This window comes from Euwallacea similis, chromosome 7, assembly GCF_039881205.1.
Source record: "Euwallacea similis isolate ESF13 chromosome 7, ESF131.1, whole genome shotgun sequence".
Taxonomy (NCBI): domain Eukaryota; kingdom Metazoa; phylum Arthropoda; class Insecta; order Coleoptera; family Curculionidae; genus Euwallacea; species Euwallacea similis.
The window spans coordinates 1,674,316-1,693,111 of record NC_089615.1 but is presented as its reverse complement, the minus strand read 5'-3'; the positions used below and the strand labels follow the sequence as shown (position 1 = coordinate 1,693,111).

At 34.1% G+C, this 18,796-nt stretch overlaps 1 protein-coding gene across 1 annotated transcript in view; it reads right to left on the bottom strand.

The window, feature by feature from the left end:
• dpy (dumpy) overlaps nucleotides 1-18,578 on the bottom strand; it is a 155,213-nt gene extending 136,635 nt beyond the window's left edge. The window contains exon 1 of the mRNA XM_066391702.1: nucleotides 18,170-18,578. Within this exon, the coding sequence (XP_066247799.1) occupies nucleotides 18,170-18,179 (10 nt within the window). The 5' untranslated portion in view covers nucleotides 18,180-18,578. The remainder of the gene's footprint in view (nucleotides 1-18,169) is intronic.
• Between the last annotated feature and the right edge of the window lie 218 nt (nucleotides 18,579-18,796).

Below are 18,796 nucleotides of genomic sequence, written 5' to 3'. Positions count from 1 at the left end.
CGTAAGGAAACTTGATTTACATTGTCTTGGCAGGAAATAAACATTTCTCTTATCACCAAGTGCGTTGTAATTTGCTCACTGCGGAAGCTTTCAGGTTTTTTGCAAGAGAAATTTTTAATGATCCATATTAGGATAACATCACTTTCTCTTTTCTCTTGTAGAGGCTACGACGAATATTTAATCGCGATGACTTTTAAAAACCAGGTTACGGTGATGGTGTTGTAATGTGGACTTCTTGTTAAGCATGTAATCTTGTAGATTGTCAAAATTTTTAGCACTGTTTCTTCTTAAAAATTAATCACGAATATTGATTCATAATCTCATATTTTATGCCCCTAAGTATTCTTTGTTTATGATTTTTTAGTGGTTATCTTTTATTGGCGAAAGAGTTTGAATCTGATTAAAACAGATGGTTAAAAATTTCTAGAAATGTCCCCACACTGCTCTCAACTATAAATCGTTTCTATTAATATTCGTGTCATTTCAAATAATTATTACGATGATTTTTTGCCCGCCCTTTGTGCCATCCATCCAGGAAACTTCATCATTTTCCGAAAGGAACGATTCGATATTATAAATCCTTTAAGTTTGTTAAATTTCCATATCCTTCGAAAGGACATGATGTTTTATACAACATCATTTGGGACACCCACTGCAAAGTTATAGTGAGGCGTGGTCCTATGTACGTTTGTCAAATTGCAGCCTCCTTATTTGTCCTGCCATTCTTAACAAATATTAATAGACTTGAAAAATTCCCGTTTCGATAAAACCATTTCCTGATAAATGACTGAAAACTGTTCTGCATCAGCGTTAATAGTGGGCCACTTATCCTTGTCGTAACAATTTACTTTATAAAGATAAATTGCCATATGTCTGCCATGTAGGGAATCGCCCTGTTTAATGTTATCGATCCACTTCATCTTGAATTTACCTTAAACAGTGGAGATTTTGAAAGATAGAAATGGCGGAGTAGGAACTCAGTTCCTTCTAAAGATAACAAAGAGGCTTTCAACGGTTAATTCCCTTAAACTTCTATTAGGCTTGGGTTAGGTCTTGCGTTTGACCTTCAAACAAAAAAAAATCAGTTACTTAAAAAATGCTAGTATTCGTAGTTCACTAAAAGCAAAAATATAAGCTGAACTAAATTGACCACAAAAGCACTAAATAAGAAGAAAAACAGAAATATACAAATGCAACTACATGACGCTTTCAGGTGTTCAAATGTGTTATGAATTTGTCAAAATGAAACTAAAATGTCTATAATATTATTTGCCTAATAACCATACACGATCATAAAGACTAGTTTTATGCATGCTGCAGCGCGCATAAAAAGTCAATTATAATACATGCGCCTATAACTAATATTTTCAAGCATCATGATACAAATAATTGGTGTAAGCAGGTAAAATCTTTATTTCTACTACGGATTTCCACTTCTTGCTCGTTACAGTATAATTTTCTCACCGCATTTACAATGCAATATAAAACGTCATTGAAGCAATAAACTTTAACGTTTCATACAGCCATCCATCATCAAAAGATGCATAAAAATTCCACCTTTTATGATCTTACGTGCCTCAAATAGTTGTCACCATCAAACCTAGCCATTCAATTTTATAGACAAGAAATTTAAGTTTGCACATTCCGTTTATAGTAACGATAATAATTAAAAAGCATCGTTTACTCGTTAAAGGGCAATTTTTCAATACACTCATAGTCGTGAAGCACTGAGGAGACTCTTGTATAAAGCCGAAAGAAACGTTAATGATTTCATGCTTAAGCCCTAGTGGGTTAACGATCTTGATAATGCGAGAGTGCGTCAAAAGGCGTTTTGTGTACATGATGCCTTAATTCAAGCAAAGAAAAAGTGACATGTCTACCTGCTCATGAAGATAAGGGCCCTATATGTGTTAACATCATTTTGAAGTCGCTCAGCGCGTGTTCGGGTTCATTTTTAAATTACCGGTCCTATTAAAGCTGTCCCGGCCTTTGTGAATAACTCGAATTTTTACTTTTATTTTTATTCAGCAGTGTTTTTGGACAAATGGGCTGTTAATGGTCAGGACTATTAAATGAAAAAGGAGATCTATCATCAATTAACACCATCTATTCACTTTCCAGTCAAAAGCTTCAAAGTTCAAATGCGTCTTAGTTCAAGTAAAAAAACAGTTAAATTTCCGTTACTCCTTACATAATGGCAGTCAAAAACGCTGAACCATCTGAGAACAAAACAAAAGTGCGTTAATGTAGGCCAAGCCGACAAAGATGGTAATCTAAATATTCATTTCCCTGCGCTCACGAATTCTGAAAAAACTCACTTATTCTTCTGTAGGACTGTTTAGCCCGCTTTATATGGTAAAATCGTTACTTTTACGGAATTCTTCCGTCTACCTTCAATGCGATTTCTTCCTATAATAGTGCCATGCTTGAGAAGTGGGTATCTGGGTGTACATTATATTCTAATGTAATAACAAATACAAAACAAACGAAAGCACGCCAAAACTTGCTGGTGTTTTCAAGTCTCAAGGCGAAATTTATGTAGATTGCAATTTCTGAGAATAAACCCATCATAAGTGGCCAAATTTATGGCCTTTGTGGTAGGTATAATAGACACCCATGGGTGGAAGGAGTTTTTTTATTGGGTCTTCTCGGTTTAGGGCGAGAGACAAACGAGGGATAATAATCGTTGGTTTTTGTAATATTGGATGTAGATACATATAATTAATGTAAATATTGAAGAAATTAGTCATCACCATAAGCAACAAACAAAAACAACAAAAGCGATGGCGAGATGCCTGATAAACCGTCCAGTGGTCTAATACATTGAAAATATTAAAATATCTTATTAATCGTAAATTTCAATATGCGTTTCATATACAATTTTTTTTTAACATATAGCTCTAATAAATGTTGGTTTTTTTAATAGTACTTAGTTAGGAATTTATTCAGGTACCTATAGGTCGCCCAAATAAAATCGATTTTTGCATGGACCTGATAGTTTCCGATTATCTCTGAACGTGAGTTATGTAGCCATCCATAACATAACAAGACCATTTGCATCTTCATGTGATCATTTGTATTTCTTCGCATTTTGTCTTGTCCATATGTTATCCCATATATGGACGTTTGGCGCCATGAATAGCCGAATCCCATTAGGACCCAGGGATGAGGGATAATATAGTATAATTGTTCTAACTACGAGATATGATCACTCTGCTTCATAATTTTCTCTAAGTAGTTATGCTGGTAGTTTAATCCCCATTGTATTTAGTTTAAGTAAAACAAATAAGTTTTTCTAATAAAAACAGTTTTGGTGAATAAAGAACTATAATTCGTGTGAAGATTGTGGTAAAATGGAGTGCTTGGATGTTCTTGCAATAGAAGAAAGTGTATATAGCGAAAGTGGTACAAAAGTCAGAAAGTCACCGCTGCCAAAAGATGCAAAAGAAATAATTTTTTCAGTTTTTAGTTACTTAAAAAAAGTAACAGTGATGATATTTCTGAATTTGATAGCAGTAATTTTGATCAAATCTAACAGATTAGCGTGAGTAAGTAAATAAAATAATAATATACCGTATATATACAGTGTGCCCGGGTTAAGGATTTACCACCCTTGTAAAATCTTTATTTTTTGGTCAATTTTGACGTTTTTTTTTGTTAATTAGATATCCAAAATACGTATTTGTCTAGTGGGTACGATGACTCTTCACTTATAATCATGGCTAAGTGCGTGCATTTTTATAGAATCAAATTTTAAAAAGTACCATTAGGGCTTTTTTAGAATAAAGATGAAGACAGATTTTCATTTAGAACGACCTAAAACCCATTTGTAGCGATTTTTATTTTTCTGTTATAGAAGGTGTTCAAGAAAATTAATAAAACATGTTTTTTTTATGTAAACAAGTTTTAAAATTTGCAAAAAAAATTTAACAATAAAACTGATTAGAGGTTGTTCAAGAAAAAATGTATTACTAGTATTAAAGAACTTTTAACTGTTTAAATACAAAAAACTAACCTTTTCTACAATAAATTAATGTTAATTTCAATTTAAAATAGAGTAATGAATTATTAACTGAGGCAAAACAGTTTTTTGGATTAAATATTAGTATTAGCGATAGATTGTGTGTGAAAGAATAAATATGAGTGCTAAACGGGTTTTTTCTTTTTTTTTGAGCCTTCATATCTAAATAAAATGGATTATTCAGGGTATTTACAACTCTCTAATAATGTTGAAGTGGGTGATAAAATGCCGTAATTTACGGCGTGATGGATCAAGATCAGGATACATCCCGAGACTCAGTTTGATTAATCTCAAACTTCAAAAAACCGAAGTCCAAAAAGAGAAGAAGGGCTAAGGCATCACCATGCAGCACTCCATCAACTATGAACCCAACAAAAAAAGCAACAGTCAACCCAATGGATAATTTAACAAACGAAATGGAAGCAAATATGTCCAATAATACTTAATAAGAGGCGAACAGTATTACTAAATCAGCATCACGCATTTCTACCAACTACAACCACTGAAACATCAAAAGTACGAATAGCAGTTATATGGGAACAACACAACAAAAACCATAAAGACGTCATCATCAAAATAGACAACGGATTTCTCCTAAAAAGCAATAACGAGGAAAGCACTGCTCTTAAACGTTAAAAAATAAAATAAATAAATCATTTAATCAATTTCTTGTATTAACCGCATTATGGATGGGTGTTCCATCAAGTTGGAAATGCAAACTGTAGCGTTAATCAAGAGGAAGTTCTTTAAGTATGTCACTAAATTCATTTTATAGAAATTTCAGAAAACGAGCAGCATTCAAACTTTCCTTGAAAAAATATGGCCCAATAGTCTTTTGATTTACAATACCATAGAAAAACGTTTCCTCTTGAGGAGTATTGTCCTTTATATTCCATAATCCAATTCAAGTTATGATTACTTCAGATTTTATTATTTTGTGCGGATACTACAACGTTTATAATAAATGTAGCTTCATTGGTGTATAAGATGTTTTTTTTTTAAGTTAGGATATTCTTGGTACATACCCTGCAGCCATAAACAAAACTCTATTCTTAGATTTTGATCTCTAGCTTTAAGTAAATGAAGAAATTTTGGTTTAAAAGCTTTTTTACCATTTTTTTAAACATTTCCAGATATGAATTTTAGAAATGTTTAAATTCTTGCTAGCATCCCTCAAACTTGAATGCGGATTAGCATTAAAGTAATTTAAAATTACTTGGTTTGCTCAAGGCTCGCAATTACATTGCTAGCTCGGTAGTTTTATAATTGTCTCACAATGATCAAAAGATCTGTTAATATTTGTAACCGTTATATGGCTAATTTTTCGCTCTGGGAATCATCGATTCAAATCTTTTGCTGCTTCACGAAAAGTACCCGTTCTAGCACCAGCTAATCTTATTATTTCAATTTTTTCTTGCAGGGAATATCACATTTTTCCAACTTTTTACTTGTGTCGAATTGATGATCACATTTTGAACATCAACTATAAATAAACTGTTTGAATTAGAAAGAATTCTGTTGATATTCACCTTTTTAACCATTACTTCTAATGTTTTAATAAATCGAGTATTTTCTAAAAATCTGCTTTTCCTAAATTATCTAAGTTAGATAATAAAATGATAACTTACGTTTTGGCGAATGCTTTTCGAGGGTATTTATACTTATCAAGAGTAGTTTTTCTAATTTTTAAAACGTCTAATGCAAAACTTTTTATGATGACTGAAAGACCATAGACCAAGGAATTTTTACTACCCTTTAAAAAAAATCGACCGAAGAGTTTAGATGAATTTTATGTTTGAATTTTAATGTTTGCTTTTACACGATCTAAAATTTCCTGTTCATTAAGTTCTAGGTAAATTACTGAGCTATTTTAGACCTTTCTGTTAAATTAATTTAAAAGACCATCTCATAGGGAAAAAAAAAGTTTAGTACAATTTTGTGCTAAAAAGGCTTGTTGTTCTTATATATTTTAATACTTTTAGAAAAGCACGATTAAATCACGAGATATTAAAAATGACATTATTTCAAAAACTATAACATTCGGTACACATATATGTAGGTATGTTAGGTTAACTAGGTTCAAAATAATTCCTTTTACCATCCTTTCAAATATTTACATCGATGTACCCAATATCCTATATACATATACAAGGTGTTTCTGAACGTAGTGCCATAAATTTAACCACGTATTCTAGGTTCCAAAATATGATGAAAACTTCATATAAACATTTATCGAAAAACGCTTCGTTTTCGATATACACAGTGTGAAATGTTGATTTCTGATGATGGTTTTTTATTAATATTTTCGCAACGTTTTGAGATTAAGTAATGAAATTTTGTAATTTATTGTAACTTTTTGTGCTCTTTCTGAATCCCTAGATGAAAAATCCCATATTTTTTTCAAGGGTGGGTAATACAGGAGGAGTAGTGCTTAAGAAATGCCTGAACTTTTTTATACTTAATTTTATTGACGGTTTTATAGGAAAAATATTAAATTTGAAGATTTTTTATATAAGAAAGGTACTCCTGTTAAAAGTCGAAATTTCTAACAGTTTTTGAGAAAATTGAGATTTAATAAATCGGTGAATACTGTATCTCATTAAATAAAAATCATTTAAAACCCAATTGGCCTGGAAATTAAACAAAAATAGATGTTTGACATTTCCATGACGCGTCCCATGACGTTATGTTATAAATTTAGGATTAGCAAAGCAATTTTAACTCAAAAAAGTCGGTGAATATATGTCTTAAACTCAATATATATATGTGTATATATATAGTTAATGTGGTTTTGATTTTGACCATTTACTAACATCTTGAACCACTGTAATCACAATGCATGTTTACTTCTTACCCATTTTTTATGTGACCTACTGTGATGACTAACTTCTTCAACATTTAGACAGAGTATAGACGCAAATTAAAGCAGTATAATTAGGTTTTGCATCGAAGCAAATAAAATCAAATTTTTATAAACCAATTATCGGTGCATGGATGCAAAATATCTGCCTAGACATTAAATTTCCCAATTAAATCCCTTTATGTTTCCCTTCGGGACGGGTTATCTGCGATTTAATTGCCGGAGATAGGTTGAACTAGCGTATTCTCCGATCGTTATTTTATTAGAATGCGTAATTATCTACCCATATACATATTTTAGTGTCGTCCTTGACTTTTGAGAGTGCAGCTTTAGAAGCCAGCTCTCAACATTCCTGCAAAATTCGATCTTAACAATCGGGTGCATAGCAAATAATACAAGAAGCGAGATCTAGGTAGACATGCAATGAATAACATCATCAGCAGCCCTGTATTTAGTACAACCATTTATCGCAATTATCTGACGTGAATTCATGTCAGATAATTTTTTCGCAATTTTCAAAACAATTTCACAACTGAAGACTGTCAAGAGACTATGTACAGAAGAACTGGAAAAGTAAAGGAAACTTTCAGGTTCTTCTGCGTTCCCTAGGCATCTTCGAAGCCAATCCTTTCCACCTGTGTCTGACTTTGTTAATACATTACTAATTCGACTCTGATATGAAAGATTAATTATTAAAAAACATATAGATACTTCAAAATGTCAAATTAGGGAAAAGCTACGCACTACACGTGAGTGCCTCCTTCATGAATACTCAGTAGGGGGTACTAATTAAGAGTTCGCAAACTGACAACGAACACGTTTATCTTGTTTGCAGTTTGCTTAAAAATCTTAATGGTGATTTAAATTAATAACAAAGTACTAGTTCTTCCAAGCATCGCATTAAAGCCTTATTGATGACTCAAACTTTGTCCATTTTGCAAAGTCGATCTGAAACCGGTCGAATGACATTTCTTTCCCATTAATTATACTAATCCCAACTCCTACATCACAACACCCACTATAAAGTTGATATACATACTGCCTATTGCACTTGATAAATCATTGCTAGTATCGGCTTCTTAGTTATCAAAACGTTCAGGAACCAAGCTCACCAACACATTAATGGTGCGCGCTGGTTGATCTTTTTCCTCATTGTAATCCGTCTATACAAAATCTTGATGCAAAGAAGTTCTGAAGGTTTTTGCTTATATGCATAAAATTGTTTCAGGTTAACCAGTAGCTTGACACTGAAGAGCAATTTTCTTGTGCTCCAGCACTTGACTATCTGCACATTGCACATCTCAAGTTCCCCCTAGTCATGGTATACCATCAGTATAATAAAACCTTGAGGAGAAAAAAGAGTTTAAGTAATCTCTTTACAATGCTGATGGCGATAAACGAGAGTACTTCTTCGTGAAAAGAGTTTTGAATGAGTCAATGAATTTAGATGTCCGATGCTGGCATCTAATTAAGCCTGAATAAACGGAGAAAAACAATCGATACGTGCTAGATATGGCTTGTAAGTGATGGATTGCCGGAGTAAGTAATTTAAGTTGTTGATCTTTATATATCGAGAATAAAATTTAAGTGCTATGATAGAGGTTGGCGGGCTAATGTAATGTTGATGTCATGAGGAGTCAGAGCCTGTAACAAAATAAAAGGACCGTTAGGTCTGGTTTAAAAATAGCATATTTACCCAAAAGGTCAAAGATACTTAAACTATTTGTTTAAAACCCACGATGTATGCACCTTTTAGGTGTTTGCCTTTGAATTTGATTTATTGTTAAGCAAACAATCCAATCGTGGAACAACGGACGGAACGTTTCTCATGGACAAAAAGTGAAACTATCGGGCTAATATTTGTTTTTAATTTTAGTCGTCGTATTTGTAAGTTCACAGATCGTTTTCAGAAAAAAATTCCACCGATCATTTATTTTTAACTAAAACGTAGGATTAAAGATGGAGGCAGAGCCGCCGTTAGCAAGTCCGGTCCCCTTGAGCGAAATTTTTAATCACGGTTCCCCTACCCCCGAGAAAAACCGCTGACCAGGTAAGTTCGCCGCCCGGGGCCGCCGTCCAACCTCGCCTCCCCATAAGGCCGGTACTGGACGTAGAATAAGTGAAATAAGTTTTCACTATTGCCAAGCAAAAGCTGGTCGGTTTTGCTTGAATGGAAGTAACATTTCGAGTCGACCTTGCTTAAATGTTAAAACTGTGAATTACACCTACGTTTTCTTCCAAATTGGTGATCATGTAATGCCGGACGAGCAAAAATGCAATTTTTGTTTCAACACCAGCGGAGCCATTTATGAGGAGAAAACTGAGAGTCTAGCTGTTAATTAACGATTAAATGCCTAATTACAAACAATTATTATCATTTATACACAAAGTGTACCTACATAGGGGCTTGACATAAATTTATAAATAATTCTCAAGGCTAATAGAAACTGCTAATTGATTAGCGTAGCTACAAGGAACAATCAATAAGTGTAAAAAATTTGCTTCACTAAAACATTAAATTATTTTTAGTTAAACATGCATAAAGCTAACAATATTTGGTTTTCTCGGCCTTGTCAATTCCACGCAAAATTGCTGATTGAGTTTGAAGGACCACGCACAAGTACCACTTTAGCTCAAATGCAACATTTTCCTGTTAATTTTTGCATCCTCATTAGCACAAATAAATATTACTAAACCAACCACCTACCATTGACCCCAATTGATCAAAAACAAGCAAATATTGTGGCAAAATTACCACAAGATAGCGCAAATATCACTGATAGATGCATAATTATGAGTAATTCAAACACTTAGCAGCGATGGAGGTGAGGTAAACCTTAAATTGGATCATATTTCTGCGGATTTATATACCATATGTTGGTCGAAACCGGCGCCCCCGCCGAACAAGAGAGAAAGTGATTGTGCAAAGTGTTGTAGTCGGAATGGAATTACATACAGAACAGGCGGGCGATTGTAAACTGCACCAAGTTTGTGTGTAAACTGGCGGATTGGGTAAATTTATTAAGGTCAAGGTGCTACTGTTAAGTCAGAGATCGGGTTTGTTGGTTCAGGAGAATGTATCCAGTTTTAACGCACATAATACACCTGCAATGTAATCTGGATTTATAGCTTCTTTAACCTAAGACGGATTGTTAAGAATTTATATTGTATGTTACGTTGATGCCAGAACCGTTTTCTGTTGGCGATAAAGAATGATTCATATACATGTATATATGCTATACATAAACATAAACACTGACACGGATCGGACCGACAAATTGTATCGGTTCGGTCAATGTCGACTCAGATAGACGTTATCGGGTGTGCATACCAGGTATTCCAGCGGCTTTCACAACAGAAGAATATTCCTTTAGCGATTAGATTTTCTGAAAAGCTCTAATTTATGTAGTGTGAATAACTCTTAAGAATATTAAAGAAAAACTGACTTTTAATCTCATTCGTGGAGATACCAATGGTTAATTGCCGCATTAATTCCTGCTATGCGTGTAGCAATAAATTATAAAACGTCGAAGGCTTGAACTCGAAACCCCAAGATGTTTGAGACTAATTTGAAATTATTCCACGTTAATGCCATTTAAGCCTTTATTAAAAATCATTATTTGATCACGGTACACATGCCTTACATAGGTAATTAAGATGTTAATTAAGATGATTCGCCTTCAATGAGCTAAGGTCGCAGAAACTAGATCTATTTTCTGATCCGTCAGTAATTAAATTCTTTCATGTTTTTTTTAAACGAGTGCAAATCATGGGCAAAACTGCGTGACGAAATAAATACCGACTAAATGATAGTTACGTCTCTGTGTTAGCATAACCGCATGTGGGTTTTGTTAGGTAAACCTTGAAACATGTATAAATAATTAATGTAACCCTGTGGCATAATTGCCAACGAAAAAACAATACCCAGCACTTCTTGAAAATATCCCGAGAAACACCCGTTTCTAGTTTGGCGACTTCGGGTGAACGTATACATAAACATGAAACCATTATTTATATAAATAATTATGTATACAAATAACCGAGATATCGATCTCTGTAGCAGTCCTTTCTTCTACAGAAAGGGAAAGGAATTTTACAATTTATTGGTGACAGTTAACCCAGGAACTTTCTCTGTAAACACTCTATATGAAACGATTATAGAAATTATTACTCTGCTAACAATCTGGTCCAATTTGCATGATGATTATTCATATTACGGCAGGTGAAACCTTTAGGTTAAAGATTACCAGCCTTATGCGAGGAGGGAAGGTCCGGGTTGGTGGATTTTCCTTGTCGACGGTTTTTTTCGGAGGTAGAGGGGTGGTGATTAAAAATTTTGCCCAGAGCTAGCTAGACCACTATAGAGGCTTTGAGTCTTAAGAAAAGAAAAGCAAGAAAAATCGATGCATTTCTATGAAAAAATCGCAAAAACGAAATCACTATCTGTAACACCGACGTACTATTTCTTATAGTCTTTTTCATCCACCTTGAATAATTTAAAGTGCATTAGACTCCTAGTTATGTTCTTCAAGTTCGTGAACTTGAAATGTATTTGTTACAGTTAGCGGTAATAAGTGGTCAGCTACTATGACCATCATCGTTGTATTAATGCGAATTTAATGTCTCAATTATAAGTAAATTTGTAGCTATTTTTTATGCCCTTCTATGCCTATGCCAGACATAATGAATTTCAATCATAAATTTTGATCATGAGTATTGATTTCTCTTACTCATTTAGTAAGTTTTTGTTCAGAGACTTGACCATTGGTCCTAGTATGTAAATATATACAGCGATTTTGGAAATTCGTTAAGACATGAGGAAGTATTCTATGCAAATCCAAGATGTTCAATAGTAGATTTTAAAGCAATTTGCGTTGATTTCTCTCGATTTAAGAGATTTTTCAAACAGTAAAGAAAGTTAAAAATGTCTCTGTTCCACTGCTTCCATAATGAGACCATCAGAGCCACCAAATTTCTAAACCATAAATTAGATAAAGAAGTAACGAGTTCTCAGGCTTGGCAGCCTGCTTAATTGTGGCAAAGCCAAATAGTCTAACCGATTAAATTCTGTATCATCTTAAGAGAACGTGAAAAAAACCAACAAAAAACGCGATAGTGAATAAACGTTCAACACTTAGGCAGTAGCAACGCCGTTTTTGTTATTTTATGAATGTCATGACCAGCTCATTATTACCTATTGCTTAGAGTGCGATAAATATATCGTAAAATGTACAAGACCGAATATAATGCAAAGATTAATGCAACAGTAAAGGTAACGTACTGCATGTTCTTGTTCGGTTTTAATGTCTGAATAGACTGACCCTAATATGTTTTTATACACTTTGTTTTTAAATAGGTCAGAATTATACTTGAACTGCTATAAGAATATAAACGTCAGGGCCGGCTTTAGCAAGCCTGGCACCATGGACGCAATTTTTAATCACCGCCTCTCTACCCCTAAGAAAAATCGCCGACCAGGTAAGTGCGCCGCCCTGGGCCGTCCCCTACCTTATAAGCCCCCTATAGGTTGGTACCGATAGGCTCACAACAGTTTCAATTTCATTTTTGTTTTGTTGCAACAGCTTTAAACTAGTTTTAAGATACTTCATATTTGCTCTGGTATCTTCGAAAATATCTGGAATTTTAAACTTCAGAAAGATACGCTATTCTACGTTACAATCAATACGTGTCCTGCAAAATTCTACGCAATTTTTAGACGGCTAAGAAACCTGCAAGTACCAACCAAAGTCTCTGCATATAGACAGATCTTATCCGATGTTCAGCCTAGGCTTATCTCGAATATTACATAAGCGCCGTGAGTAATATCTTTTTAATGCTTACCGTGTATGGTCAGCCAAAGGAGCGTGGAATATTTTAAGGGAATATTGATAGTGGGTGGCAAAATTACCATGCATGCAGTTTCTGGAGGTTAAAGTACCGCTTAACCTCCTAAGGCCCAACATATGGACCAAGGTTTATACATAAAAGTCTCTTCCGGTTTCAACTTCTAAGATTGTTTGGAGATATTTTTCGTGAACACAATACAATTAAAAGCGTTATGCTTATTTAGAGATTTCACGACATGGTATGAGCCTAAAAAAAGCCATTTCACGATTTAATTCTTCTATTGTATGATTTCAAGCATTACAATTTTATTTTATTTTCATGAATGTCATCAATTTTGATTACTTCCAGCTGGAAATTAATAAATATGCTTGTTCTATATTATAGTGCATTAATGGGCGGTTGATTCTCCAACGCAATGAATTTTTTTTTAACTAAAAGTGCGCTTCCTCTTGCGATCACAACAAATTAAAAAGATATTAAGGTTTATGTGAAAAAAGAATGTGCAAGACACTTAAAGACGTCTTGTGCGGCATTAAGTAATATTTCATAGTTTTACGTTTGCAATAAACGAAAGGAAGAAGATCTATGCTTTATCATTTTCCAACAACTTCAGTGCGTTTGATGGGAAACAGGATTACATGGCAATATTTTTTGCTAGATTATGTAATAGATAATCTGCAATTGTTCCCTTTGTGTGAATTTATCAGAATCATCTTTGCAGCAGGATTGTGTCGAAAGACATTCCTGGGCAACAAAGAAAATTGAATTTGATTGTATTGAAGAGCTATAATTTTTATGTCTGTAGTTTAATGGTCATTTCCTGATGTTTCATGATCGAAGACAACCTTAAACTTCGTTGGTAATCAATAAGGATTTAGGTTAGTGTGGAAAGGCCATGTAAATTTCTCTTTATAGTAGATGTTTTACTGAACACATGCAGTTTCCTGTAAGATTTCAAATGCAGAGGAACTTAAATTCCAAATTCAATGAAAATTTTAAGAATAAGAATTTCTAATTCCTCTTTATTGCCATTGAACATTTAGTAAACTTTTCTGCAGGGAGTTTTATAATGGCATGTCAAAAATTCAAGGGGTGTATCTGTTAACGATTTTAAGATTATGTTAGTGGCGTTCCCATTGATGTGACCCTGGACATTTCAAACAAAAAATATGATACGCCATTGGTTTTTGTAAAAATAGATATAATTTTTTGAATGCTCTATGTTTCTGTAAAGACAAAACCTCCTGAACATTTTTCATAATCCACACACAAAATTCGTGTTGGCCGCTATACGTTCACTGTTATTTTTAAAACAATAATGTATGTATTGAAAGGATAGAAGTGCATCTCATTACTAACCGTACAACAAACACTATACGAAGCATTTGCATAGAAAAATACTGATTAGAAATAGGTGTAACTCCATCAGCTGCTTATTCAAGGACCTCTTCGGTTCAATTCAGATGTTGTAACAACATTAATATTCAGTCTCCTTTTAAAGTTTGAAAAATAGGAGCATTATTAAAGCAAATGGTGTCGTAGTGTTATATGATGTGGAAGCACAGAACGTCTGTAATAATGAATTGATTGTTATAAAATAATGTAGCCTGAAAATATGCTACAATAGCTTCATCTGCAGTCATTGTATGGATAAAACGTTCTTCGAGCTTTCCTGTAATCAGAAAGATATTAAGTTTCCGTAAAAAATTTGTAACCACTTTGATGATTAACAACATTCAGCTGTAGGCTGTTCTGACTTATCAAAAACTCTGGCTTGCCATGGATATCAAATGTTATCCTCTGTATAAATAATGGACAGCAGCAGAAATTAATTTTGATAAATGATACAAATTTATCAAGTGTTTAATTTATTTATGAAATGTTGCCAAATTTATCTTAAAATAGCATCGAATCCCTCTAAATACAGGACGCGTCATAAATAAGTATAGTAGTTAGTAAAAGAAATCAGAATCATGCAACCTTTAGGTAGACAGGAAAACCTATCATTTTTTAAATTATTTTAATTAATTAACTTATGTAGTATTTTTTTATTGCAGGAAATGGAGAATATCATTGGTTAACACAAAACTAACCGTATATATATGTATGCCATCGAAAACATCACATTATATTAGTAAACGTGTAGATATGCTATTCCAAAATGAATTTGGCAATATTTAACAAGTTACTAAGTTAAGTACTAAGTTAATCATCGCATTTATTAGCTAAATTCAAGCATTATCACTGTCCATTATTTACACGGGGGAAAAACGTCTGGTTTCAATTGGAAACCGGCGATTTTAATAAGTTGGAATAGCATATAACTTATGACATTACATGCTTTTACCAAGCCACCATTTTCATTAATGTTGTCCAGCACTTAAGACCGGTTTGCTTATTGGCTACTTTCAAATAATAATTATTAAAAATATGGGTTAATAATTCGAACTATAGTTGGACACAATGATGATGAAAGGTCCTCGTCTTTCATGCTTAAAAGTTAGTAGGTGGGCTAGTGCAAACTTTTTCGATAACTTTTGCATAGACACTAAAAGCCGTGAACCTTAGAAAAAATTTTGGCAATTAAACTCCAACATAGCTTGTATGGCGAACCATTAACAGCGGTGTCAGGTACCGCTATCATTTGAATACTAGATGGAGCGTCGTTAACAAGAATCTTAAAGTAATTTGTCATGGAATCAATTTCAGTGTACAAATTTAGTCACAGTTTTTGTAAGCTAATTTTTGGCTTTGATAGAACAAAACCTCCAGGGAATGAGTGTGCAGCTTTAAAAATCGGTGTTATTGGACGAGGTTTGAGAGCGAAGAGTCTAGATTATCTGGAGGTGTAGGTATCCTGCAAAGCAGCTTTCCCTCTACTCCACTATTCTTCGAATATTTGCCAACACGAAAATTTCCTAGTTCTTGATAAAGACTTGACTGCAGGTTTCAGTTTCAGAGTCTGCCATTTAATTTTCGAGCATTTTTCCCAATTTTTTGATGTTCTTTTATGTCATCCAGTAACATTTTTTGGCGATTTAGAAATCTAGAACTTTTATATTTCAAATTTTTTTCCATTTCTTACATTAAACTGGCCACAAACAATCTAAGTTTAAGGAAACACCCTGTACAGGGCCATTCGAAGTGAAAGTGCTTAAGTAATCACGGTCTGGCTAATTGGAGGTTTGGCAGCTCGTGTCTAGACGACACATAATTGTTTAAGGTAGTGACTGCACGAAGATAACATGCTAGAAACGCCTCATTTAAATTACATATTTTGAAATTGCATTATTTTTAATTCAAAACTTGCCGATTATCCTGAAAATTTCGAATCAATAATTATTTCCATTTTCAACCCAACTAAAATGAACTGATTATATCATAATTACGGTTAGTTCGATGGTAAGTTTTTGAAGGTTGATCCAAGAGAGTAATATGATCACATAATGAAGACAATATTGACCTTGTTACCTCAGATAATATATTAATTGCATAATTGTTAGAGGTTTGTTACTGATATTTGATGACCTTGCTAGGCAACAGGGTCAAAAGTTTGTAGCTTCTTCTTCTATACATCAAAAATGATCAGATAAGATCTGCCATTCAATAAATGCTTTTACTGTATGTACAGGATCACTTTATGAGGATATACATTCCCCGTTTTAGTGCCTTTCCTTAAAATAAAATTTATTGTTTCTAATGGAACACCTTGTACATTTAATTATTTTCGGAATTTGCTCGAAGTTCAAACATGTAGAATATATAATGAAACCATCCACAATAATTCTTATAAAGAATATTTTAATTTTTTATGATAAAATCACTGACCTGTAGAGTTTACCTATTACCCGCAATTAATCGTATAAATTTAGAAGATCTAAAATAATTGAATCTAACGGAGATATAACGTATCTGAATAAAATATTAACTGTGACTTTTTTAATGGAATCTGTAGAACATGCTACTAAGGACCTATATTTCCATTCTAGAACATGAAATTGTTTAATCAGGCCAGTAAGCCACTTCGAAATGATAAAAGTAATTTTTGCAATGATTTTAGCAGTTGTTTCAAATGAAAAAGTAGTAATTTAAAATAATAAATACTGAATTAAAGGTTCGCTTTTTCAGTATTGTTTCATTTTCTTAGAGGCTCTATAAAGCCGATGAGAAGTGTCGGGTTCTATTATCAAATAAATGTGGGGGTAACCGCAGCTTCCTCAAAGAAACGTACAGAGAAAGACGTTACTGAGGGCCAGTATGTTAATATCCTGGTAACGCTCTGAATAAGATTATATAATCATAACACGTAGTGGTTTAGTTTGATACAAACCTCGCAATTGGTTTATCAAAAAGACGAATTTCTATTACCGTTTCATAAAGCAATTGAACAACAGCTTAATAATGATACATGTATGGATCATTATTTACCTAGCTAATCGGCCACAACGTTGTCATCATTCCCATTGTTATTTTATGGGTAGTTTCCATGGAAATGGACGTTAAATGAAATGTCATCATTGATGTTATAATTCAACAAGCGGCATCTTTTTGGGTCTCGGATTCAATTAAATTTTAATTCATTTCAACTAACATTAATTTCCTTAGGTATAGGAACTTAGACCATTCGATCAAAAGTGCCACACACAAACAGAGCAATAAATTTCCGGCAATTTCTATTTAATTTTCTAATAGAATTCCATTCGACCAGCACGTATCGATAATTAATAAATACTGCTATATTATAACGTTAAATTTACTCAAACGAGTCAGCAACATGAGTTTGTGTACGTTATAAAAATAAAGTATTTTCTAGTGGCGAGTCCATCAGTATAAAAACCGCGGTTTCCCAATCGATGTCTCATCGCATACTGATGTCGCCTATTAAATAATCGTTAATTTTACATCTAAATACCACGAAGGTCTCGCTTAAAACATGTAAATTAGATCTACTAACTTTAGGCATGAAACTGGAAAGACGACATGTCTTATCATATCTAAAAGCGTTTGCCCCTAATCCCAATCGGGTTGCTTGCTTCATTGCGCGTCGAACTCCCAGCAATAGCGGTAATTGTTAGTACTCTGTACATAGAAGGGAAAATATGTAGACAAGGATTTTTAAGGAATATTTTGCCTGAAGCTGATCCGCGAAAAAGTCGGCACAATCTCTCGACAGAACCAGTCTTGAAAGTCACAATACGTTTCAAGTTGCGAACGCACTGTGCAATTCAGGTCGCAGATTTCTCTTCTCAGATGTCTAAATTTATGGTTCTTTTTGGGCACTTGGACACTCGCGATTAATCCTGAGTCCTTCAGTTTCCACTTATGTATCTCTTCCGTCACGATAAATATAAGGAAGAATGGAGCACTATTCGCCGAAGCAAAAAGGGCGAGAAGGTAAGGGAGATGAGAGATGGGGGATGTTAGTAGAACTCAAGACTTACCAGTCGCCATGGCAAATCTAGCCAGGGCTGTGTGAGCCCTATCACTCCACGTTCACGTTTAGGGCACTAGCTACTCACGATGAAGTCTTAAGTTAGACTAAGTAGACTTAAGAGTTGCAGGCGTCTTAGTTGCGGAGCGGCCATGAGAGAGGAAGACTGTGATTGGCCGACGCACGGTGCGGAGTCAGTCACTTGGAGATCGTAACCGACGACGCTGTTTCTGCTGTACTTTCTGCAACCAGCGTCATCGCCGGCCTGATGGTATTCCGAGCCTTGGACCGCAACAACAACCATCCGTGGTGCACCGGTCCTAGAAGAATTTCTATCGACCTGCAGGGAATTACGTTTTTATTCGAACATCGAAGGTACTCTTCGCCATGGGAATCTTCGATTTCGCAGTGGCCTTTTGCAAGTTGTGGGATTTTTATGATTTTTTTTTTATGTTCGGAGAGCGAACATTGCTCAAATATTCTGTTTATTAGATCAATTTTACAAATTAGGGATTTGAATTTACATCACAAAAAAATAATCTTAAGGATATAAATCGGGTGATCTGGAAGGCCATGCATGTGTGGCCTCCTTGACGTTCCTCCCGTCCAACGGTGAGGGTTTTAGAGCAAACCGCAT